General features: G+C 34.3%; 1 protein-coding gene across 3 annotated transcripts in view; it reads left to right on the top strand.

The window, feature by feature from the left end:
* The window catches only part of pde3b (phosphodiesterase 3B), a 96216-nt gene that overhangs the window by 69517 nt on the left and 1429 nt on the right, over nucleotides 1-25270 (top strand). For 2 of the 3 annotated variants that reach the window (XM_087261155.1, XM_087261157.1), the window contains 14 exons: nucleotides 1745-1795; nucleotides 5121-5369; nucleotides 7262-7398; nucleotides 8218-8318; nucleotides 10486-10705; nucleotides 12467-12558; nucleotides 12651-12814; nucleotides 13363-13497; nucleotides 15641-15752; nucleotides 15909-16022; nucleotides 20312-20511; nucleotides 20731-20934; nucleotides 22936-23097; nucleotides 23174-23411. In XM_087261155.1, coding sequence (XP_087117281.1) covers nucleotides 1745-1795; nucleotides 5121-5369; nucleotides 7262-7398; nucleotides 8218-8318; nucleotides 10486-10705; nucleotides 12467-12558; nucleotides 12651-12814; nucleotides 13363-13497; nucleotides 15641-15752; nucleotides 15909-16022; nucleotides 20312-20511; nucleotides 20731-20934; nucleotides 22936-23097; nucleotides 23174-23411 — 2179 coding nt within the window. Of the gene's footprint in view, nucleotides 1-1242; nucleotides 1583-1744; nucleotides 1796-5120; nucleotides 5370-7261; nucleotides 7399-8217; nucleotides 8319-10485; nucleotides 10706-12466; nucleotides 12559-12650; nucleotides 12815-13362; nucleotides 13498-15640; nucleotides 15753-15908; nucleotides 16023-20311; nucleotides 20512-20730; nucleotides 20935-22935; nucleotides 23098-23173; nucleotides 23412-25270 lie in introns of those variants that run through there. The other variant, XM_087261156.1, reaches the window with a different exon arrangement.

Genomic DNA, 25270 nt, shown 5'->3' with positions numbered 1-25270 from the left:
ACATTTCCAAATAATTTACGATAAAAAACTAATTAATATATAAAACTTATTATTTTTCAAATACATTTTTATCACATCAAATATCATTAGAAAAAAGGAATCTGTTAAAGTTTTACATTCAAATCTGTAGTCTAATGTTATTTGATAAGCAAATAACAAACTGGCTAGCACATTTAACTTTCCTTTGTGTGAATTTGGCCATTTGAATAATAAAAATTAAAACATAATAATAATAATAATAATGTAGAGCTTCCCAAGTTTTGTAGTTTATGTTGTAAAACAGTACATTTGAAAATTCATAGATAAGAACAATAGCCTAATTAGTATTAAAATTAACTTTTAATATCTTATATCGGTCATATAACTTCAGAATGACCGTTATGTGCTTGACTCCTTTTTATTGGCCATTTTTTATTCAAGAATAAGGTCCAAGAAAAGTTACTTGTAAACTATTCTCTATTTAACAACAATACAGTAGGTCAGCAGTGAAAGATGACTTTTTAAGGTTTAAGCTTATTTGATTTTTTTTTATTTTTTATTTTTTTTTAAGTTATGATGGCATAGCAGTCAAAATATGACAAATGAGCTCATGCACGGGACCAATTCTTGCCCTTGTCAGTGAGGGGGTGGGCCTTTCGAACCACCCGAACCCCCCCTCGCTACAGGCCTGTTAATTACACAATAAAATTATGAAGTTTAATTAGATTGTGAAGTGATTTGTGTGTGTTTCTAAAATTGCATTGCAGTTTGTGCATCTAATTGAATATGCATTGAATACTTAGACAGCTAGTATTGTGTATGGTGGTGTTTTTTTTTCTTCTTCCATTTCTAAACTTCTAAATTTGCTTCAAAGTTTGTGCATTTGAATGTAATGTTTAGGGTAACACTTTAATTTTAGGACCAGTTATCACTATTAACTAGTTGCTATTAACCGCCTATTATTAAGATATTGACTGTTTGTTAGAATTTATTCTGCATGATCTTCCCTATTCCTACTAATACCTACCTTAATAACATTTAATAAGCAGCTAATTATAAGTTTATTGAGCTTAAATAGGTTTATTATTATTAAAGCGGTTTATTTTATCTTAAAATAAAGTTTGACCTTATTTAGACTTTTTGTTGTTGTTTTTGTTGTTGATTCTGAGCTTGTGCAAGTTTTCTTGGAACTTTGGCCCCGTTTTGCTTTTGCAGTTGATTAGTTACGTTTTCAAAGAACAAGTTTTAGTTTGCAAGCCCTTCATTCACTTTTGTTTAATATGTAGACAACTTGATTTCCAGCAAAAATACTTTGCTTTTTCATGTTAGCAGAAAACAGACTTTGTGTGCTATCTAGGTGATAGCGTTGTGGGACTTGGCTTCTGTTGGATGGAGCCTCAGAGGCAGATAACGTGGAAATGCAGTCAAATGACGTAGTTTGGCTAGATAAGATCTGTGAGCGCTATTGTTGACGTCTCATTGTGGTTAGAGTGGTTTTACTTTTTTTTCTGCAAGAGCCAAGAGAAGGTTTTCGTTTAGCAGCTTTCAGCTCTCAATAAGAGTTGCTCAGGTGTTGACAAAAAAATTCAACCCACATCAAACGGTAATGCAAACCAATACTCAGAAAAGTGTTTATTTTAAAATGGTTATAGGAACTTTAGCAATGTAAAAATAACTTCTTTGTCTTAACTTTCCATAGGTTTTGTGCAGGGTGGCAGCTGTGAATGAAATGTGCTTTAAAAAGTCTTTGTTTTGTGTCCTTTAGATGATCCTGTGGGACTGGGACCTGAAACAATGGTACAAGCCGCAATATCAGGTCAGTGCTACTCCTCTTTAGCTCTTTATATTATAGAGTTTTTCATCTGCACAGTTTATGCTAACTCTCTTCACATATCTGTCTGCATTTATGCATTTATATTATCATTTTATTTCAGTATTCAGGAGTCTTTGTGATCAGTTTGTAATCAGTGAAAAAGAAATTGCTTAATTTAATAAATATCTTTGGTATTCATTTTGAAAATTGATAACCATGGCAGATAGTCTGGTTATAAATATGAGGTATATTAATAAACATATATTCATATATTTGCACCTATTACTTTATATGGTTATATAAAATATTTACTTACATCTAAATAAATAAAATTATTTATATATATATATATATATATATATATATATATATATATATATATATATATATATATATATATATGTATGTATATATATATATATATATATATATATATATATATATATATATATATATATATATATATATATATATATGTATATATGTATATATATATATATATATATATATATATATATATGTATATATGTATATATATATATATATATATATATATATATATATATGTATATATATATATATATATATATATATATATATATATATATATTATTTTATATATATATATATATTATTTTATATATATATATATTATTTTATATATAAATATATATATTTATAAATATGTATTTATATATATATATATATATATATATAAATGTTTGTTTACAGTTATTCGTGTTATTTTATTATAAATGTTTCAGTATTATTTACTTAGATTATCATTTAATTCAGTTCAAGTTTACTTGTATAGCGCTTTTCACAATTATTAGCATCTAAATAATACAAAAATTGTAAAAAATGTAGTTTGATTTTATTTACATCTACTGTAGAAATTATTCAATTCTGAATAATCTTTCTGTCTGAATGAGCATCATATCCTCCATCTGAGGACTGTTTGTCGCGTGTACAGTCTCATGCTGAGGCCTGTAGCCCCTCCATCTGCCCGCCGCTCATTATTGCGGCTGCCCTGCCAGTGGATAACCCTCATCCTGGCTCACATAAAGCTTGCCAAATGACGTCAAAGCCTGGAGGAAGTGCTCGCTGTGCACTTTTACCACACACACACATGCACGCAGTGCCGCCACTCTACTTTATTACTTTCATCAGAAGCAACCGCCCGCCCCTTCTTCAAAAAAATGATGAAGGTCTGAATTAAATACAATCAATAAAATGAGCTCAGCATGTACGCACGAGGCTGAAGATGGATTAAAACTAGCTGAGTTTATAGATACCCAGAGTTCTTCCTGTAATGTTATTATGAACGGCTCCTTTTTTCCGCTGAGTGGATATCATCAAAAACTGTCTCTGCTGCTTGGCTGGATTTATCAAATGGACGGCTCCACCAGTGAGTCATGCTTTGGTACAGTCACTTTTATTGGTGCAAGTATGGAGCAGAAGGATGGAGTTTCTGTAGCTCAGGCAGTAAACCATCATGCTGTAAAAAAGGCTCCATATATATATATTTGGAATGGTAATGCCAATTTAGAAAGTATGGAGCACCCAGCAAAAATGTAGGAGCATAATACAAAGTCACACATAAATAAAGAGAGAAAAAAGAGAAATAAACACATCACTACCATCCTGCGACCAGGATTTGAAACTCCTGCCTGTTGTGGCCTTTGATGCTGGCACATGATTTGTAACACAAGTTTTTTCTTTTGTGTTCGTTTTGCTTTTCTCTAAAAGTAGCTGCAGGTTACAGAATTTCAGTAATCAAATGTGAAATAAATCTTAAGTCTTTTCAAGCACAAACATTATCCTTATTTATTTATTTGTTTTTTTACAAAAAAGTAAAATGATCTAGTAAATACTGTTAATCTGCCATTAAAGTTTATAGTTTATATATAGTTTATAAAAACACTGATGTCTGCGATTTAAAATACTGAAATTACACAGAAACAATTGAGGCATTTGAGTCGTTAAATAGTTAGTTCAGGCTGATTTTTAAAAACATTAATTATTTTTAATAGGTCAATGCAAAATAATGTTAATTAAACAGCAATTCATTTTTTACAATGAAATAATTGTTTAGTTGTCTATTCTAAACTATACCGTAATCACAATCTTTTTAAGCGTTTTTACTAATGATCTAGTAAAAACTGTTAATCTGGCATTAAATTTTATAGTTCAGATAGAAACACTGAAGTCTGCAAATAGAATAGTGAATTATACTTTTAAATAGATCAATGCAAAATAACCTCAATCAAACAGCAATTATTATTATTATTTTTTTACATTTAATAAATGTTTAGTTGTCTATTCTAAAATATACCACAGTCACAACCTTTTCAAGCAAACACATTATCCTTTTTTATTTATTTATTTTTTTTTTACAAAAAATAAATAAATAAATAAATCAAATGATCTCACAAGAACTGTTTGTTTGGGTTTGAAGTTTTTAGCTCAGATAGAAACACTGGTCAACTTTATATAGCACCTTGAAATGTTGTAGAATGTTTTACCAAAGTGCTTCACAAACATGGCAACAATAATAAACAATTTAAGAGACAAGACAATATATTCTACAATAAATTTGAAAACTGAAAATATATGTAAAAATCTGTATAGTCAAAAAAGTCCTAAAAACTCATTTCTATCAATATCGTCTCCTTTTGTTTTAAGCAGGATTTAAGAACAATTAACAGAAGCTAAGCAGAAGACCTAAGGGATCTTTGGAGAGAATACAAACTTAAAAATTTGGAAATATAGGCTATGGGCAAGTCCATGTGTAGCTTTAAATACATAACTTAAAAATTTAAAATCAATTCTCTGTTTTCCCGGGAGCCAGTAGTGAGAGGCCACTGGAGAAAGGATGATGGGAGAAATGTTCTCTCTTTTTTTTGTCCTAGTCAAGAAACTGGCACTGATGTCTGCTGTAGTGATTAAAATAGTGAAGTTATACAGAAACTTTCAAGTATTTGAGTCTTTAATTTGTTCAGACTGATTAAAGAAAAAGTTATATTTCAAACCGGTCAGTGAAAATAAGCTCAATTAAACAGCGATGCATTTTTTTTTAAATGAAATAATTTAATTGTCTATTCAGAACTTTAAAAGAATCACAATGTATTATTTTTAATTGAATTGTGCAGCTCTAGCATTAATTAATTGTGTATATTGCTTTGGGTAAAAGCGTCTTCCAAATGCATGAATTTTTGATATCCTGCTGTACCTCTAAATTACCACAAGGAGGCAGTATATGTCCCATAAACAATTGTTTATAAGCATGATATTTTTTATTCTATGGATGTTGTGAATTTTACTGTAGGGTGCTGTGAGTGGGAACGGCGTGGATCTGTCTGTGATCAACGAGGCCAGGAACCTGGTGTCGGAGCTGCTGATGGACCCGTCTCTCTCGCCGCATGCCCTCTCCTCGCTGCGCAGCGTCAGCAGCCTCATGGGGGCCTTCTCTGGCTCCTGTCGGCCACGGGTCAACCCCTTCACCCCATTCCCTGGCTTCTACCCCTGCGCTGAGATGGATGACCCCTCAGAGAGAGGAGAGAGAAAGCCAGTCAAGGTAGGTGAGCAGCAGCAGTGCCGTGAACCACACTCTCAAACTGCTGATCACATTATAAGTTACAGGCCCACAGCCAGGAGGGGTTTGGGTAGTTCGAAAGACCCACCCCTCACTGACAAAGGTCCAGAATATATCCCATACTCATTTGTCCTATTTTGACTGCTATGCCATTATAAATTGTAATAATAACCATCAAAGAAGGCTTTAAGACCAAGCGGAATCCTCTTTTTGCTGTTGCTTCAGCGTGACTGAGGAAAGTTGAATGTGCTGGCTAGTTTGTGTTTGCCTAATAAATGACAATAGGCTAGTTTTTTGTTTAAAACTTTAACAGATATATGATGTATACATTTGTATTTTAAAAATAAGTGTTATTCTCATATTTTTTTCTTCTATATCTTTTGGAAATGTTTTTGGTACATCAAACAGTGTGGTTTATGGCCATTCGACAAGTTAATTCAGCAAAAAATAGTGCTTAAAAAGAATTTAAACCTCATAATTAAATAGAAAATGTAAGTAATAACTGCAAAAAGGTCCATATTTTAAGAAAAAAGAACCACCCCTTTCATCAGGCTGGCTACTGGCCTGAGTTATATTTTAAGAATTTAATGAAAAAAACAGGTTCTGTTTGCTTTTTTTTTTTTTTTTTTTTATAAATATGGCCAACTTTTGTAAGCTGGTGTTTTAATAACAAATTATTGACTTAAAAAGGTGTATGTCAATAATAGAATTCTTTACTATTTTGTCAAAGTAAAGTGCAATTTTAATACTAAAAAGTAAAATAATATGAAATGTTCAAGTGAACCAAAGCATCACATCATAATGTACTAAAAATGGATAGTCTTTATCATGTTTACGTACTGGTACAATGTTATTTTACTTAAAATAGAAAGATAAGTAAGAATTTAAAAATAGAAGATTACATTAGAATTAGCACTATTAAATATCAAATATGGGCCACAGTGTACAATATTGACTGGTACCAATAAACAGTGTTGAAAAAAGTTACTTTAGAAAGTAATGCATTACATTATCGTTGTTCTCCCCAAAAAAGTAAATAGTTGCATTACTTTTGCGTTACTTTTTATTACCTGGCTGAGGCTTGATTTCTTTCAGAACTTTTTTTTTCTTTCTCTTTTTTTTAAATAGAGGAGCTCTGCAATTAACAATGCACTGCATAACCTACACCATCATTTACCTTTAAAAAAAAACCTGACCCCAGAGCTATACTTGCCTTATATACAGATTATTGGAAGTTTAAAGCAATGAGTTTGCTACTTTTGCACTATTTGTCTTAAGTAAAATCCCTTTCCATTGAGACAATCCCCTTTTCCTTTTCTTCGATGCGTTTAAACTAATAAACACATTCTCTCATTGACTGTATAATTATTGGTGATTACTTTAATTTTTATACAGCAATTTATTTTTTAATGCGAATTAATTAAACTAATAAGTGACTTGCATTACAGTTTCAAGAAAAGTAACTCAAATATTATTACTTATATTTTAAAAGTTACTCGTGTCACCCCCAGCAAAATATTTTGTACTTTTTATTCAGAAAGGAAAAGAACACTGTTAATTCGTTAAAAGTGACTTTTTTTATGACATTCTTTTATTTATTATGCTACTCATGTTTCCCATTTCAAATATTTGTTTGAAATAATTTTTTTTTTTCCTCAGCAAATTTTCTAAGAAATGTTTCAGTTTCAATAATAAATTAAGCATTTTTTAAACACGGATGCTCATAAGAATAATTTCTTGAGCTCCAAATCTGCATATTAGAATGATTTCAGTAAGATCTTGTGTCACTGAAGACTGGAGTAATGATTGCTAAATATTGAGTTTCTGTTAAGTGGCGCCAGCTTATGCAGTATTTCCTAAATGTGCATTTGCAGGGTCTAAGCAGCAGGAACAGTCTCCCGACCCCTCAGCTGAGGCGCAGTTCAGCCTCTTCATCTCTGCCTCCTCTGGACCCGGCCTCTTCACGCTGGGAACGCACCAATGGAAAGAGATCGCACTCTGAGCTCAGCAGGTCAGACCTGTCACACCTACTACACCCTTGGAAACAGCAGTGCATTTGTATCTGTGCACTGGCATTTGACACCTAGTGTGACAATACTGTGATAGATAAGGCAGGGTAATAGGACCATGTATATAATCTGAAATTTTGCAATTTGTCCTCAAGGTGGCAGTGTTTATACGTCATCTGTTTGCAGCTTCTTATAAGCACATATGAAAAACTTTTTTTCTGAGATTTCTGAGGCCTTCATTCAGTCTATTTATTTATGTAAATGTGTGTGTGTGTGTGTGTGTGTGTGTGTGTGTGTGTGTGTGTGTATATATATATATATATATATATATATATATATATATTCTTTTTTATTTTAATTTAGTTATATTCTTGAATAATATGCTGATATTTAGAGGATTTATGTACAACAGAATATGTAAATTATTTTTTTTGTTTAGTAGAAATATTATCGATATTATAATTAAATATTATTTAGCTTTGTTTACCAAACAAGTAGTTCTAATTGAATCTGCATTGTAACTTAAAAGTTACTATCTTATTTTTTTATTTAATTTATTAAGTGTTTAGTTCCTATACTCTCAAACCCATTCTGCATAAATTTGCCAATTTTTTACAAATAATTTAACAGATTCTGTCTTGCCTTACTTACAACTTGGCTCATGTAGATTGCATGTCCCTTGCAAATATATTTTAACTTAAATACAGCAAAAATAATCTGATTAACAGTGAATGTGTTAACCTGAAGTCGAGAAAATGTGTTGTGAATTAGCATTAGACAATGTTTGATATTTATTTGTGCATTGTGTTTTTACCCAACAGTTTTGTTTCTAATGGGCCTAACAGCAACTTGCTGACTATTCCTAAACAGAGATCGTCCTCCGTCACCCTCTCCTATGGCCACACTTTATCCAGAAGACCAGGTCAGCACCCATCAAGAGTCAAATACTGTAACCTTCCTTTCAAAGCACATTTTGTAAAGGTTGAGAGATTACTTAGACCCATTTACATGTCAGAACTGTGGAGGTGGCATTACTGCTACTCTCCACTTTAAAAATTGTAATTGACAAACAGTAATGTCGGATGATAAAAGAAAAAAGAGAAGAGAAAAATGTTTGTATATATTTACATTTTTTATGGAAAAATGTGTATAACCTTAATCATACTAATTAATGAATGTGCATTGTATTAATGAAATTGGAAGCACTTAAGCGTGTGACCTGTCTTGCGACCATCTCTTCACTGTCATTCACAGTGTAGGGATAGTAAAAGGCCCACAATATGTGTGATTCTGCAATAGACGCATTACAGGATATGTGAGGTTAAATATGAAAAATATGGTCAAATACTTGAACAAACACCAAAGTTCAGAACACGTGTGGTTTGTGAATTAATAGCAAAGTTTAGCTATAATAGAGTTTTCACTTGAGCATTTAAAGCTTGTTACTGTGTAAACATTTTAAGTGAGTTAAAAGCATTCAGGTGCAAGAAACATTTGTAGCTGGAACAAAGGTTAATCAGATTTAATTATTTGTTTATTAAATGTGTTGTATTTCATGCATATGCACTACCCCTACAACTTGAAAAGGCATCTTTGGATATCTTTCTTTTCTTTGGATATAGAGTAAGCTTGGTATAAAGTCCTCTGTTCAGCTCTACAGCATGCTGGATGTGGTTTATAAGGGATTTGTTTTTCAGATGTATCCTGAATCATGGACTGACCAGTAGTTTGTGGAGGGATCTTTTCTACTGCTGCTCTAAAAAACTCAATTAAATAATCGTAAAAACATGTTGAAAATAAAACAAAACTTACAAATACCTTAGGAACGGTATAACAGGAAGGTAACCGTTTTTAACGGTTTTAAAATCTTGACTTTTCAAAACTGCAGTAAATCTTAAAACCAATTATCGTTTCATGCCTAACCTAACCCATTTTTACCAATACAGCTGGCTTATTTTAAAATCCTGTAATCAGGCAGTTAAAGAAACATTTAAGTTTATGCCAAAATTTCTTTTTGAAGTCTTTTATTACTTTACAGTACATGTGCAGACCTTTAACATTTCTCTGCAATTGCATTTTGAATTAACGGTGATAAGGATATATCAAAATTATATTCAATGTTTACAATGTTTGATTAAATTCTGACTTAGAATCAGTGCCGGCCCATAGGGTTGAGGGGCCCTTGGCAGGATAAAAAAAAGTGGGCCCTCTGGTGTAAAAACTGTAAGAAGAAAGCACAATTTTCTTTTTTTTATATATTTAAGTGTATACATTTTTATTAACTGTAACATATTTAATCTTTAATACATATGTAAAAAATATTTACTCAGATTGAAACAAAGAAGTTTACAAGTATTGTAATGTTTTGGTAATGAAAGTACAAGTGTGTTGTAACAACAAATTGTACATAAAACAAACTAAATCAAATGTTAATAAACTAAAAAATAAATGAAGGGAACAGATTTAATAAGACACAGAATCTTAAAGTATATGAACCATTTTGATGAAAGAAAACATTTATTGTGCTTGAATGTTTATTGTGCTTCCATGTTGTTGTGCAATATAAACTAAACACAACCAGTGCACCATATCAGTGAAAACTAAAAAAAATATATACTATGAAAAATTTCAGATTTAGCAGCATCGTCTGTCTCTGCAGCTGTAGGTACATTGTAAGTTTTCAGCATAGTCCCCAGTACATAAATAAAGCCAGAGAAGACTAATTTAAAAATAAAGTGTGTAAGTATGACATACAAATAAAAAATTTAACCGTGAACATGAGCATGCAAAAATAGCCTTCGTGTAGCCTAATTGCAAAATCATTTAATCTGGCAGACAAATAAATAATTAAGTTCATGCCATGCAGTACAGTTTTTGATGTGTTTTATTACTTTAACAGTACATGATCATACCTTTTGCTGCTTCTCTGCAAGCACTGCATTTTGAATTAACGGTGACAAGCATATCAAAATTATTTTCATTCAGAAATGAATCTTAGTAAGGATGTATCCAGTTGTTTTATGCATGATTTACATTTTATAACAATTATATTTGAATAACTTAATCGATTTTGATTTCCATGTGTGTAGGTGCCTCTCCCAGCCTCAGTCCCGTCACCTCCCCGAGTCACAGTCCCCCTGCTGGTCCTGGCTCGTCTCTGGTCACTCGCTCACCGGTTGAGTTCCCCGACACCGCTGACTTCCTCACCAAGCCCAGCGTCAACCTGCACAAACCCCTGGGCTACACAATGAGTTCGCCAGATTTTCAGCAGCAGTATCGAACTTCTGCCTCAACCCCCTTGTGCACCAGGTACTGTAACAGTACATTAATTATACATGGACTTTTAGGTGGGGTGACTATTTCAGTAATTTTAAATATTAAAAAATAAATAGTTGGCGCAGTGGGTATTGCTGTCGCCTCACAGCAAGAAGGTTGCTGGTTCGAGCCTCGGCTGGGTCAGTTGTAATTTCTGTGTCGAGTTTGCATGTTTTCCTCGTGTTCGTGTGAGTTTCCTCCGGTTTCCCCGACACGTCCAAAGACATGCGCTGTAGGTGAATTGGGTAAGCTAAATTGTTCGTAGTGTATTTGTGTTAATGAGAGTGTATGGGTGTTTGCTGGTGATGGATTGCAGCTGTAAGGTCATTCGCTGTGTAAAACATATGCTGCATAAGTTGGCAGTTCATTCCACTGTGGCGACCCCTGATTAATAAAGGGACTAAGCCGAAAAGAAAATTAATGAATGATTAAATAAATAAATAAATAAATAAACAAAAATAAATAAATGCCATCATTTACTCTTCCTTCACTTGTTGCAAACCTGTTTGAGCTTTGTTTTTTGCCATTGAACACAAAAGAAGATATTTTGAATAATACTCTAAACCTCTAACCACTCACTTACAAAGTATTTATTTGTCGTACTATGAAAGTCAATGGTTACAGGTTTTTAGATTTCTTCAAAATATCTTCTTTTGTGTTTAAGAGAAGAAAGAAACTCCTAAAGGTTTGTAATAACTTGAGTGTTCAACTTTTTTATTCAGTTACAACTCAATTATTAATTAAACCTATTTAGGTTTTCAATGTTTGATTAAATTCTGACCTAGAAATAGTGCCGGCCCATAGGGTTGAGGGGCCCTAGGTAAGATTTTAAAAAAGTGGGCCCACCGGTGTAAAAACTATGAGAAGAAAGCACAAAAAATACAATTTTAATATTTAAGTGTATAAATTTTTTCTAACTAACATATTTAACCCATAATACATATGTAAAAAATATTTACTCTGATTTAAAGAAATACATTTATAAGTATTGCAAAGTATTGTAAATGAAAGAATAAATGTGTTGTAAAAACAAATTGTACATAAAACAAACTAAATTAAATACAAATAAATAAAGCAAATAAATTAAGAAGGGGACTATGGAGTACTATGAAAAATTTCAGATGTAGCAGCATCGTCTGTCTCTGCAGCTGTATGTTTACCTCAAAATTGCAGCATAGTCCCTAGTTCATACATAAAGCCAGAAAAGACTAAATACAAAACAGTATATAAGTATGACATATACAAATAAAAATTTAAACAATAAACATGAGCACGCAAGAATAGCATTCGTGGAGCCCTGTTGTACTATTTGTGCACACTATAAGTCTAACTTTAATTTACTTTTAGACTATATGCAGATACAAACAACTAGTTGCAAAATAACATGTCTTTTAAACACCTACAGAGTCTATCAGTAGGCTAAATCTGCTGGATTCAGACCACTGACTCAATATTCTGTGTGCGATCATGCATTGATAATGGTATGAACTATTATAGGTGCGATCAAATTTATATTAACTTATTATTTTCATTGTTGTTATTATTATTTAAGATAATAAAGTTCAAACCATTTTTCACTATTTAAAGAGCAGACTACCAAGACATCTTGTTGTAACGTCTTTTCAGTCTTAATTACGGTGGTCAAACCCCCTGTAATCTGCACATTGACTGTTACTCCTCAAGCCCTTTTCATTTCATGGGACAAGATCATTTTGGCTAGTGTGAGAAGTAAATAATTGTGTTTGGTTTTTGTAGTTGTGGCCGACAGATGCTGAAAGGTGTGCCCAGTGTGGAGGTGGTCGAAGGCCATCACACAACAGCCAATGAGATGCAGAGAACACGCTCAGGTAAAGTTCATAAGCTCTATGACAAACAGGATTTCAGTAGAGTCGCTCAAAGAGTCCTTCACTCAAAATGTTGCTTTTACTCCCTTCCTTAGCTGATGGAGCAGAGTACGGAGGAGAAAACCTGATCCGAGAGGAGAGTTTAGAGGCCGAGTCTCAAGAGGAGAGGACTTCAGACACAGCAGGGGAAAAAGTAAATAGCCAGCCTGAGGAAGAGGAACAGACCTCCAGTACGGAGCAATCCTCACTGGATCCTGAGGTAGAGCACATACACATGCTTTATCCCCACTTGGTTTCATTATTTTAATGTATAAAACACTGCCTCAGGAACTGAAATCACCATCCATTGTTGCTTGCAAATGAGTAATTTTAATTTATGAAGTGCTGTTTCGCCTCGCAAGAGAAGAGCTTTTCTCGCACGTAACCTGAAATGCCCTTGTCTTGAATCCTCGGCTTCTTTTATTGGCCAATCTGGCAGTTGTTAAAGTGGCCAGCTGTTGAACAAGCCGAGCAGAGTTTAGAGGCAGAGTGCTTATTTGCATTCCCATGCTTTTGCATTATTATGTGGTTGCTGGATTTATAGCTGTGGCTCTTGAGTGGATCTCTCACTGCAAACGCTCAGTTTATTGTTTTGTCCAAAGGGGTCTACAGTAAGAGCGCACGAGGACAGCGTAAATTTAGCTGACTTAGCAGAATGTTTTCAATGTTATCCCTGGAAAAGACTCCAAGCGTGACTTTCTCCGAAAAAAGCTCAGCTAAGATTCTTGTGAGACCTTGTACCTTCTGACTGTGATTAATCTCTGGCAGGGAGACGAGGAGTTCAGGCTGGATCTCATGCTGGTGGAGCACGAAGAGCTCATGGAAAAGATCAACACCTGGAACTTCCAGATCTTTGAGCTGATGGATTTGACGGGAGGGAAGACTGGCAGGATACTCAGCTATGTTAGTGCAAAGATCCTGTTGATATGAATTAAAATGCAGGCCAAAATTATAACTTGCAATTGATTTAGTCACCCTCAGGCCATCCAAGATGTAGGTGACGTGTTTTTCTTCAAAAGTGCATTAAAGAAGATATTTTACATGAAATGGTAATCGTGGGTGGTTCAAATAATGCGAGTTTATAGTGATGGACAGTATGAAAGTAAAAAAAAAGTATTTCAGGAAATTAAATTAGCTCTGACAATACACTGAGGGCTTATGAAGTAAAACCACTGCTCTGTGCAAGAAACTGAACGTTATGTTCCACTTTATTACCTGTTATTCATAGGCTAAGGCAAATGGCCAAGAGTCACATCCAGTTCAAAAGCATATCTTTTTTTAATTGGTAAAATGAGACTGAATGAAATGTCTCAAGAGTTTCAGTGTTCTTGACATGATCGTATTCTGGGTTTTCTTTTGTTTCTTTTTTTTTTTTTTTTTAGCAATTCAATTATTCCAACATTGATGGAGCTGAGGAAAAAGTTCAAACTCCAACCGAGTAACTGATAAGCTGGTGATAAGCTCATGCTAGATCCAAGCATTCAGCTAAATGTGTTTTTTTTTATTTATTTTTTTATTTCCTGCTTTATTCAATTAAATTCATTTTTATTTACAATGTAGATTGTATCAAAGCAGCTTAGCATAGAAGTTCTAGTAAATTGAAACGGTTTCAGTCCAGTTTTCAGAGTTGAAGTTTAGTTTTGTTCGGTTCAGAGTGGTTTAATTTTCACTGCTGAAAGTTCAAACGGCACCAATTGACGAAAGTGAAAGAAAAAAAACCTTGAGAGAAGCCAGGCTCAGATGGGCATGACCATTTCTCCTCTGGCCAAACTTCTTGTGCAGAGCTGTGCCAGAGGCTAGAAAGAATTTTTTTATTAAAATAATTGATTAATGCTTTATTAATATAATTGAAACTAAGTGTTTTCCCAAACAAACTAGCAAATCTGTTTGTTTGTGCCAGAAATGAACGATCTAAGAAAATCAGTTTACTTTAAAGAACCCCCCTTAAAATCCTAGTTTTTCTGAGGTTGTGGATTAAATGTAATAATGTTGTAAATAATTTAGAGCCCTGCATTTGAGCCTGATCCCATCGGGGCCTGACGTTTCTTTCACCGTAGGGCCGGGTTTTGAGCCAATTTTCACGTCATTGCTAGCAAACATATCAGGCTTCAGGCCGCCTTGGGAAAAAAATTGTTTTATGAGATCTAATGCATGCAGTCTGGTAGTGCCAGTGATGCCTCTGCCCACATTCTGCTGAGATATCAATGTCACTTAAAAAAACTAAAAGTTACATTTAAAAAACAAACATTTCTCTAAATTATTCTGAAAAAATTAACAAAACGAAAAAACATCAACTTTCTATTAAATACAAATCTAGTCTATTTTAATGGCTGTAACTGTATAAGCTGTCTGGCGAAATAAAACACGGGCTTCAGGTCAGACTCTTGGCAAAAAATTTGATAAGCTGTTGGACAAGGGCAGGGCTACAGCCAGGCGTCTCGGGCCAGGGCCGGGCTAAGGCTTAGATTTAAGGTCCGTGCAGGGCTCTAGTTCAGTTTCTTGCTCAGAGTGGTTGTTTAACTTCACAATACCTCAGTTTAGCATCAGGAGTCAAGAGTAGAAATACATAAATAAAATTCCATTATTGTTTTGCATCATGATGGTTATAACATCTGATTTGATTGCTGCACAGTGTGAAGCACTAAGGACCAGGATTTCAGCTAAAAAAATCTGTTTTGTTCTACTGATGAGAAAAGTCACAAATGAACAGCAAATGTTGATTTCTGTGTGAACTGTCCCTTTAAGCTGAGATTTGTAAATCAACTTCAATAAAAAAACTAAACAATGCAATTAAGAGTTTTTACATCTCTTTTGTGGCAAACATGGTTCTCTTTTAGCTAATTAAAACCATGCCCATTTAGTTAAATCTGAGCGATTACCCACTTTTATTGTCTGATCTGATGTGACTGGCATTTCACAGATTTAGCTGCATGTAATGCTAGTGGTCTTTCTCAGTTCTGCGTGCCAATAAACACGAATCTGCAGGGACTCAATGGCTCACTGCTTGTCTTCTCCTAATGAAGTTCTGTTTGTTGCTTTCTCTCAGGTGGCGTACACTTTGTTCCAGGACACGGGTCTGTTTGAAATCTTCAAAATCCCTGTGAGGGAATTCATGACGTACTTTTGCGCTCTGGAGAATGGCTATCGTGATATCCCCTGTGAGAATTAAAACAAATCTTGTTAAAGTTAAACTTGAAAACTGGGTTAGAATTGCTTTTAAACTGGACCACAGTACAGATTTGCGTCATGTGAAACATTTAGAAAGGATTCCAGCGAAGATTTAACATGTTGTTTTATCTGTTCTCTCACTTCAGATCACAACCGTGTCCATGCCACAGACGTCCTTCATGCAGTTTGGTATCTTACCACCCAGCCGATCCCAGGCTTTCAGCAGATCCACAATGAGCATGTTACTGGAAGTGATACAGGTACTTTTATGATCTCATGTGTCATTATTCATGAAGAAACTTTACCTGGTGTAAACCGATACCAAAATGATCAAACTTCAAATCTCAAAATGGCCATTAATGGTTTATCATTACTCTACACTGTAAGTTTCAGGAATGACAACCACATTTAAAAATGGCAGTACATTATGCACATTATTGTTCAGTTCGTATGGTGTGCTACACAGAACTTGCATAGTTAAAACTACATATTTGACACTTTTGCAACCATAGACAATTTGAAGCGTCTAGTGTTTTTGTATTCACCATTTTGGACAAGTTTCCAAACCCTTATTATGTTCTGCAATTTGAGCTAAGCCACGGATGAGTGGTGCATTGTGTATGTTGATGTTTTGACTTTCCTTTGCAGTACTGCCAAGTCCACTTTTATAGGATGTTGTATGCTTATATTCAAAACCAAATTTTAGGCCTTAGAGTCTTAAATCCACTGAAATATTGTCTTGTAGGTCTTAAATCATTTGAAACGGGTCTTAATTTTCCATGTAAAGCCAAGTCCGTGTAAAGCTTTACTCAATTGGCCCAACACTCATCCAATCACTAACAATATATTTTAATAAAAGTTTTACGAAACATTTATTTATGAACTCTGTTTACTTAATAACATAGTTTTTTTCATAACATTTGTTTTTTAATGTTTTTTTTAAGTTTTAAAAAAAAATCCTTAGGGTTTAGCCTTGTGTAAGTTTGAAATTTCATTCATTATAGTCTTTAAAAGGTCTTAAAATAGTCTTAAATTTGACTTGATGAAACCTATAGAAACCATGTATATAGATTTTGTTTAAAATTTGATCTTAAGGTAGGCAGATGTGCAATATTTTCGTTAAAACTGTATTTTTCTAGATCTGGCAATGCTCATACCTCGTTCACTGTACGCAGCTAGTTACATTCAGAACTAAGACGCATTTTTGATCATTCAGTCATTCATTTTCGTTCTGCTTAGTCTCTAATTCAGAGGTCCAACATGCAAACTCCACACAGAAATGCCAACTGGCGCAACTGGTACTCAAACCAGTGACCTTCTTGCTGGGAGGCGACAGTGCTAACCACTGAGCCACCATGCTGCCACACATTTTAGATGTGTGATAAAATTTGTTAGTTGATCAGTTCAGTTTCCTACACACTGCGTATAATTTCTCTGTAAATGCAGTGATCACTGTGCATTTTTTTCAGGAGCTATTTTGGTCGTTGAATGGGGTCATTACTCCTGTAAATTTCTTAATTGTGTGCACAGAAGAGTATTAAGCCTTAAAAGGTGAAGCGACAGCCAAATTTATCTGCAGTGTATATGAGGCCATTGTGCCCTTGGACAAGACAGTAGACAAAAAAAAACAATAATATGAAGTATATCATAGACCGATTCAGGTTAGAGTATCATTTGCATCTGCAGTCATGTCTCTAATTATATCTTGCGTACCTCCTTATCCATCGGAAATAAATTAGATGCCGTCGCCTCTGCCCAGTCTTCATTATTCCAGCCAGCGACGCAAATGCTGTCCGATAAGGGAAGCGATTGAGATCTGCGGTGGCTGCTGGCTCAGCATGTCCGAGGCTTATTTTAAGTCTGCTGATGGCCCTTGTAATTTCTCAAATGGAGTTGACTCTGAGTCACCGTGCTGCTGTTTCACCGGCCGCCAGCGCTGGCAAGCAGAGGTGTTGAATCACACTGAGGCCACTGACTTCACCGGCTGGCTCAAGTACAGAGCTTCACGATATTCAGAAATCTTTGACAAAGAGATGGAGGAATGTTTGCTTTGCTGTAAAAGCTGTCATTCTAATTGCAGATCTGTGGTGGTGTTGGTTTATCTTGTTTTATTGCTGTAGTTTTAAGACCTGTGATGGGTTATATAGTTAACAAAGAGTGTAAATTGTTACTGTTTTACAATACGGTTCCATTTCTTAATATTAGAAGTGTTTAATCATTAGTTCACATTAACTAACATAGTTAACTAAATCACCTACTGATCCTAGGTAATGCTGTTGTTTTTTACATTATTATACTAATACTAAAAGTTCTATCAGTTAATATAATTAATCTGAGCCAACATGAAATAATAATGAACAGCTGCATTTTATTAACTTATTTATTTATTCATTTATTTTATTTTCTTCTTAGTCCCTTTATTAATCAGGGTTCGCCACAGAGGAATAATCCGCCTAACTTATTTATGAACTATTTAAAAATATTATTATAATTGTAAAGTGTTACCCTAAAATAAGTTTTTTATTATAAATATCAGCTGGTAAATGGAATTTTAACAGATCTCAAAGATGCATTTCATTACTGTATGTTAGGGCTGGGCGATTAATTAAAAAGTAATCGAAATTGACATTTAGAACTTGTAATCGATCTAATTTTTCCAGCACAATGTTTTTAATGACTTTCCTTACGTGTCACGTGACCCCACTCTGTTAAAGGCTGTGGCTGATTTCTAATTCTGTGGCCACTTTGCAGCCACATCTGATCTCTGGTCAAGTAGGACGATGGACTCATTTTTGAGCCTTATTTTACACTACATTGATGATGATTGGAAGCTGCACCAGAGATGCCGCGAAACTGCATATATAGAATCGTTTGTTAATCGTAATTGAGTTAAAATTTTTAATCATTCAAGATTTTGTTTTAGGCAAAATCGCCCACCCCTACTGTTTGTTATAATGTTGTTTCACATCATATGTAAAATTGGCATCCAATAGCCCCTTGAAAGAAATAGATTTTAGCTACTATTTAGTATTTTAATTATTTACACAAAATGTTGTAAATGAGATTGACTCAGTTGACTCAGAAACTAAAACTTACTCAACCTTAAGTGATTCCAGACTTTTCAAGTTTTTTTTTTTTTTCTGTTGAAAACAAATGAAGATATTTAGAAGAAAGCTAAAAACCTCTAACCATTGACTTCCATAGCAGGAAACACAAATATTTTGTAAGTCAATTGTCTTTTGTGTTCAATAGAAGAAAGAAGCAAGTGAAAGGTAAATTATTGATAAAATAACTAAAATTTTTGGGTGGACCATCCTTTTAATGCTTGTAAATATTGCACTGCTAATGTTCTCTAGAGACTACTAAATGCAACTTTTGAAAGTAGTCAGATTTAAGCGTTTACATGGTAATTTTTTGCTGTTGGATTGGATGAGAAAAGGAATAAACCACTGAGGGGTGACACAGTAGCTCGTCGCGTCAAAGCAAGAAAGTCACTGGTTCGAGTCCCAGCTGGGTCAGTTGTCATTTCTGTATGGGGTCTCTTCATGTTCGCGTAGGTTTCCTCCAGGTACTCCGGTTTCCCCCTCAGTCTAAACACATGTGCTATAGATGAATTGAATCAACTAAATTGGCCATAGTGTATGTATGTGAATAAGTGTGTATGGATGTTTCCCAGTACTTGGTTGCAGCTGGAAGGGCATCCGCTGTGCAAAACATATGCTGAATAAGTTTGCGGTTCATTCCGCTGTGTGGTTTGCCGGCAGCTAGCTCTCTGCAACTCTCACATGGTCGCCCACTGAAGCTAAGCAGGGCTGCGCCCGGTCAGTACCTGGATGGGAGACCACTTGGGAAAGCTAAGTTGCTGCCGGAAGTGGTGTTAGTGAGGCCAGCAGGGGGCGCCCAACCTGCGGTCTGTGTGGGTCCTAATGCCCCAGTATAGTGACGGGGACTCTATACTGCTCAGTGAGCGCCGTCTTTCGGATGAGACGTTAAACCGAGGTCCCGACTCTCTGTGGTCGTTAAAAATTCCAGGATGTCCTTCGAAAAAGAGTAGGGGTTTAACCCCGGCATCCTGGCCAAATCTGCCCAATGGCCTCTGTCCATCATGGCCTCCTAACCCTCCCCATATCATGATTGGCATATCATCACTCTGTCTCCTCTCCACCAATCAGCTGGTGTGTGGTGTGCGGTCTGGCGCAAAATGGCTGCCGTCGCGTCATCCAGGTGGATGCTGCACACTGGTGGTGGATGAGGAGATTCCCCCCCATTGTGTAAAGCGCTTTGAGTGCTCAGAAAAGCGCTATATAAATGTAACGAATTATTATTATAATTATTATTACCCCTGATGAATAAAGGGACTAAGCTGAAAGAAAATGAATGAAGGAATAAACCTCCCAATCAGATTGAAACTCAAATTAGATGTAGCGCAGTGGGACTGATTAAGGTTGAATTAATGTTTTTGAATCTGATTGAACTGCCATTGTGATTTACATGTGTACATGAAGACTGGTATTTCACATGTTTGCTCTTTGTTTTGTTTTTTCATCAGATTCAGACAGTGGAATCTCTCCAGGCAGGGTGGCGTATGCCACATCCAAAAGTTCCTCTTTTCAGGATGACAGTTACGGCTGTCTGGCCTGGAATGTCCCAGCTCTGGAACTCATGGCACTATATGTAGCAGCTGCTATGCATGACTATGATCATCCTGGTCGAACAAATGCCTTTTTAGTTGCCACTAACGCTCCTCAGGTAAGTAATGAACAATGCCCAAAACTGTAGCCTAGGAGAACCTTAGTATCCACACTTCAGAGTAACTTGTTAGCACAGTTTTGGCTAAATATCTAGTTTTCGCACTGTTGTCAAGAAGTCAATCCAGCACATGTTTTATCAGAAGCATATGATTTTGTAATTAGAGCTTGAAACCTCTCAACTCAAGCACACCATGATGTTTTTCTTCTCTCCTCTCAGGCGGTATTATATAATGACCGCTCAGTTTTGGAGAATCACCATGCAGCCTCTGCCTGGAGCCTGTTTCTGTCCCGGCCCGAGTTCAACTTCCTCTGCAACTTGGACCACGTTGAATTTAAACGCTTTCGGTTCTTAGTGATCGAGGCCATACTCGCCACAGACCTGAAGAAGCACTTTGACTTCCTTGCAGAGTTTAATTCTAAGGTTAGTAGTAACTTTATTATACAGTAATTAAAATACATTTTGAGATTTGGTAAGATTCCATTTAACAGTTTATATTCATATTTCTAAAATATTTTAGGGTAACATTACAATATGGTTCCATCAATAATGTATTAACTTGTGTTGACTTAATATTAGATAGTACTACATAAACATTATTTACAAACATTATTATTATTATTATTGTTATTAATGCATTTCTTCCATATTTATTGTTTGAAAAAATGTTAGATTTTCATTTGAATACTTTTCATTGGATACAAAATTCAATTAATTACTTTTCATTTGACAGTAATCCATGAATGTATATAAAATAATAAAACAAAATCTGAAGGAATATTTTTATTTAAATTTCAATAATGTGTAATATAGCATGATAGCCATTAGTGTAAATGAACTAGGCTCAATAGGCATATCCAGAACATGAAGCCAGGATGACCAGACAAGGGAAACAGCAACAAAGCACAAATCTTTTCTAACTTTATGAATGTTTATTTTAGGCAACACAACTTTTTTTTTACATAGAAGATACCAGGATATCTTCAAACCAGCATATTAGAATGATTTTTGAAGATACATGTGCCTGCTGAACCATGACAATGCAGCAGTGTCTTCACAATAAATGTTTACCTTTTAAAAATATTTTTAAATGAATTTGTGCTGTATAATGTCTTGCATCCTGTTAACATCAAATATTTCAATTTTCAAAAAAGTTTTTTTAGTAGTCTGTGTATACACCGTATATCCAGGATTTAATATACAGTGGGGAAAATAAGTATTGAACACATCACCATTTTCTTAGAAAACATGTTTCATAAGGTGCTGTTGACTTGAAATTTTCACAGGAGGTTGGTAACAGCCAAAGAAATCCATATATGCAAAGAAAACAAATCTAATTAGTTTGCAAATTAGGTTATGCCTAAAAAATGTAGTAAGACGCAGGGAAAAGTATTGAACACATGAAGAAAGGGAGGTGTAGAATAGCAGTGAAAGTCCAGACAGCAGCTGAAGACAGCAGTAGTTCTTCAGTAGCTATCTGCACTTAATCATTCTAAATTAATATTAGCTGCTTCAATCCAACATCTACATTACCAGGATGATAAAGATAAAACCAGAGTGGACATTTCAGCAAAACAGTGATCCAAAACACAGCCAAGGAAACTCTCAAATGCTTTCAGAGAAAGAAAATCTAGCTGTATAATGGCCCAGCCAAAAAAAGAAGTTCTTTTTAAATGTCTGGGTAAAAACCAACAAATTTTTCCCCCACTGAAGACAATATTTTTTATTTTAAGAAACATTTCAAATATTTTGGACCAATAGCTTTTGATGTAGAGGTTCCTTTTCTGCTGGAGATACTGTTGCCCTAAAAACTAAATAGAATAGTTGTAAAAAAAAAAAAAAAAAAAAAAAAAAAAAAACTTGCATATACCCTACAAAATGGTATAACAGAAAACTTTGGCAGTTTTAAAACCTTGATTTTTTTCAAACCGCGGTAAACTTTAAAACTGGTTGTCGTCTCATGCCTGCTTAAATCTAATATAAAATACAAATTAAACACCAGATTTGACTGACGAAACTCGCAGAACCATCAAGATTTTTACACTCAGTTGACGTCTGTGAAAAAAAATGACATATGAGCAAAGAAAGCCTTTATATAAAAAAAAGCCTTTTATATAAAGTATTAAATGCATTTCAATAGTTCAGTACTTTCTGCTTGTGTCATTTCATTGTTATTACGTACAACTCATTTTTCAGATTTTTTAGTTTTGTTTTATATTTATGTTTGTATTGTTTTTATTATTATTATTATTTTTTTTTTTTTTACCAAAATCTTGTTAAATTCCCTGTCAACAGCTCCTTTAGAAATATTATTCTCAGGAAAAAAACATGACGTGGTCAATACTCATTTTCCTGCTTATGCCCAATTAACCCTTTAAAAAAAAAAAAAAAAGTGCTTTTTTTCTGGATTTTTCTTTTTTTTAGGTTAATGATGTGAACAGTCCAGGCATCGACTGGACTAATGAAAACGACAGGTTGTTAGTGTGCCAAGTGTGCATTAAGCTGGCAGATATCAATGGGCCAGCCAAAGACCGCAGCCTCCACCTCAAATGGACAGAGGGCATCGTCAATGAGTTTTATGAGCAGGTGAGATCTATTCCCTTCAGATGAAGCACACAGCTTCACCAGTGGCAGCATGAGATTAATATTTGTGCATTGATAGGGTGACGAGGAAGGCACTCTCGGATTACCCATCAGTCCTTTCATGGACCGCTCGGCTCCACAGTTAGCAAAGCTGCAGGAGTCTTTTATCACGCACATCGTCGGGCCTCTTTGTAACTCCTATGATGCTGCCGGTCTTCTGCCAGGATACTGGATTGATGAAGAAGGATCCGACGATGAAGAGGAAACAGAAGACAATGAAACAGAAGATGAAGAGCTGGATGAGGATCTTGAACCAAGTATGATATACAGTACAGTACAATTTATACATCAACTCACATGGTATATAACGGAATCAGAGACAGAAATTCAATACCTTTTCAGACCTCTTTTAAGACTCTTCACATACATTTTAATACCTCATCACCACTTTAGGTTTCAACCAGTAACATTGCCGACTTAACTTGCAGTATATTTACTAAATACTGTTAGTAAGAAACAAATCCTAAACTAAAACTGTATTTGAAGAGTTCAGATGCAAAAACCTCTAATTGTCATCTGAAATGTTCTTCTAAAAAGAGAATTTTTCTCAGCCTGCTATATTTATGTTCAGTTATTTCACTTGAGAGGCAATGAAAATAACTTATTTGTCACTATAAATGTAAAATTACTGAGCCAACACACAAGAGCTGGAGAAAAATGCTCATTTTAGAAGAAAATATCAAATGGCTTTTAGAGGTTTTTGCATCTAAATCTTCATTTATATACTGAATAAAAATTTCAATCCAGCAGGTGGCGCCTTTGCAACAGCAGGAATAATAGTGTTTCCCTGGTTACTGCAGTAAACAAAGCAGCGTGATTTTAAATCTAGCAGGATTTGTTTGGTTTCAGAAACTACACAGCATCCCAATTTTTAAAGATTAAATTCAGGCAAACTTTAGTCTACTGATACAAGATGTGTATCAGACCTTGTAAAACAGCATTTAAGACTTTTTGATACTTTTTAAGGGCCTTAAATTTCTCTAAATTGATTTAGCAATTTTTAATACTTTTTAAGACCCTGCGAACACCCTGACATAGTCTTTTGTTTATTTTATTTAGTGAACCATTTATTTATTAATGTTCAGTACACTTTAATGATCTAAAGAAACATTTTCCACATTAAAACCCTTTGTGGAATTTTATGGTTCCATAGATGTTAAAGGTTTTTCATTTAACTATTGATTCCACTAAAGATTTTATGAGTGATAAGAACTGACAATGATATACAAACAAGTCATAAATATTTACGAATACAATCATTTATGCTGTTTTAAGCAGAACATTTAGAATTGTTGCAAATAACAGTTGGGCATCACCACAGAATTAAAGTGTTCATTACCCCCAAAATTTTAATTCTTTTAATAATTTCCCATCCTTAAGTCAGTCCAATATGTGTCACTGCAGTGTTCATGAACGTGTGCAATTTTGTGATACTGAGGGAAAAAAAAAGGATGAATAAAGTCATTATTTTAGTTTTTATGCGTGCAGAAAGTATTCTCGTAGCTTGGTAATATTCAGATTGAGCCTCTTAATTTGTGTTCTAAAGACGAACAAAGCTATCATACTTTTTTTGGAGTATAGTATTTGACATTTGCATAGTATTTACTTTTAGTGACTCCATACTGTATGTTTAACAAACTTGTGAGAAAAAAAAATGTTTTTTTTTTTTTTGGAAGAGAAAAATAGTGAAAAACGTTTTTAACTAACAAATTATTTAGCAAAAAGCCGTCAAGATTTTTACACTGTTGAAGTCTGTGAAAAAACTCACACCTAAGCTATTCATGTGACTTCATTTTCCATATTAGAGGTGTCTTTAAGCTGCCATTATTAACAAAGTCTTTAATATAAAGTATTAAATACATTTCAGTAGTTCAGTACCTACTTCTTGTGTCATTTCATTCTTACACACAACTCATTTTTCAGATTTGTTTTGTTTGTATTGTTTGAGTTTTTACCAAAATCTGGTCAACAGATTTTTTTTCCAACAGCTCGTTTAGACATATTTTTCCCCAGAAAAAAAACATGACATGTTCAATACTTAGTTTCCCTGCTTATTCTTTGAACCTGCTTAATAAAGTAAGTTTTACTTTATAATCCAAAGCAACAGTCAGTAGTA

This window comes from Danio rerio, chromosome 7, assembly GCF_052040795.2.
Source record: "Danio rerio strain M-AB ecotype USA chromosome 7, GRCz13ab, whole genome shotgun sequence".
Lineage (NCBI taxonomy): Eukaryota > Metazoa > Chordata > Actinopteri > Cypriniformes > Danionidae > Danio > Danio rerio.
Note: the sequence above shows the minus strand (reverse complement) of the source record. Positions and strands in the feature narration are given on the sequence as shown.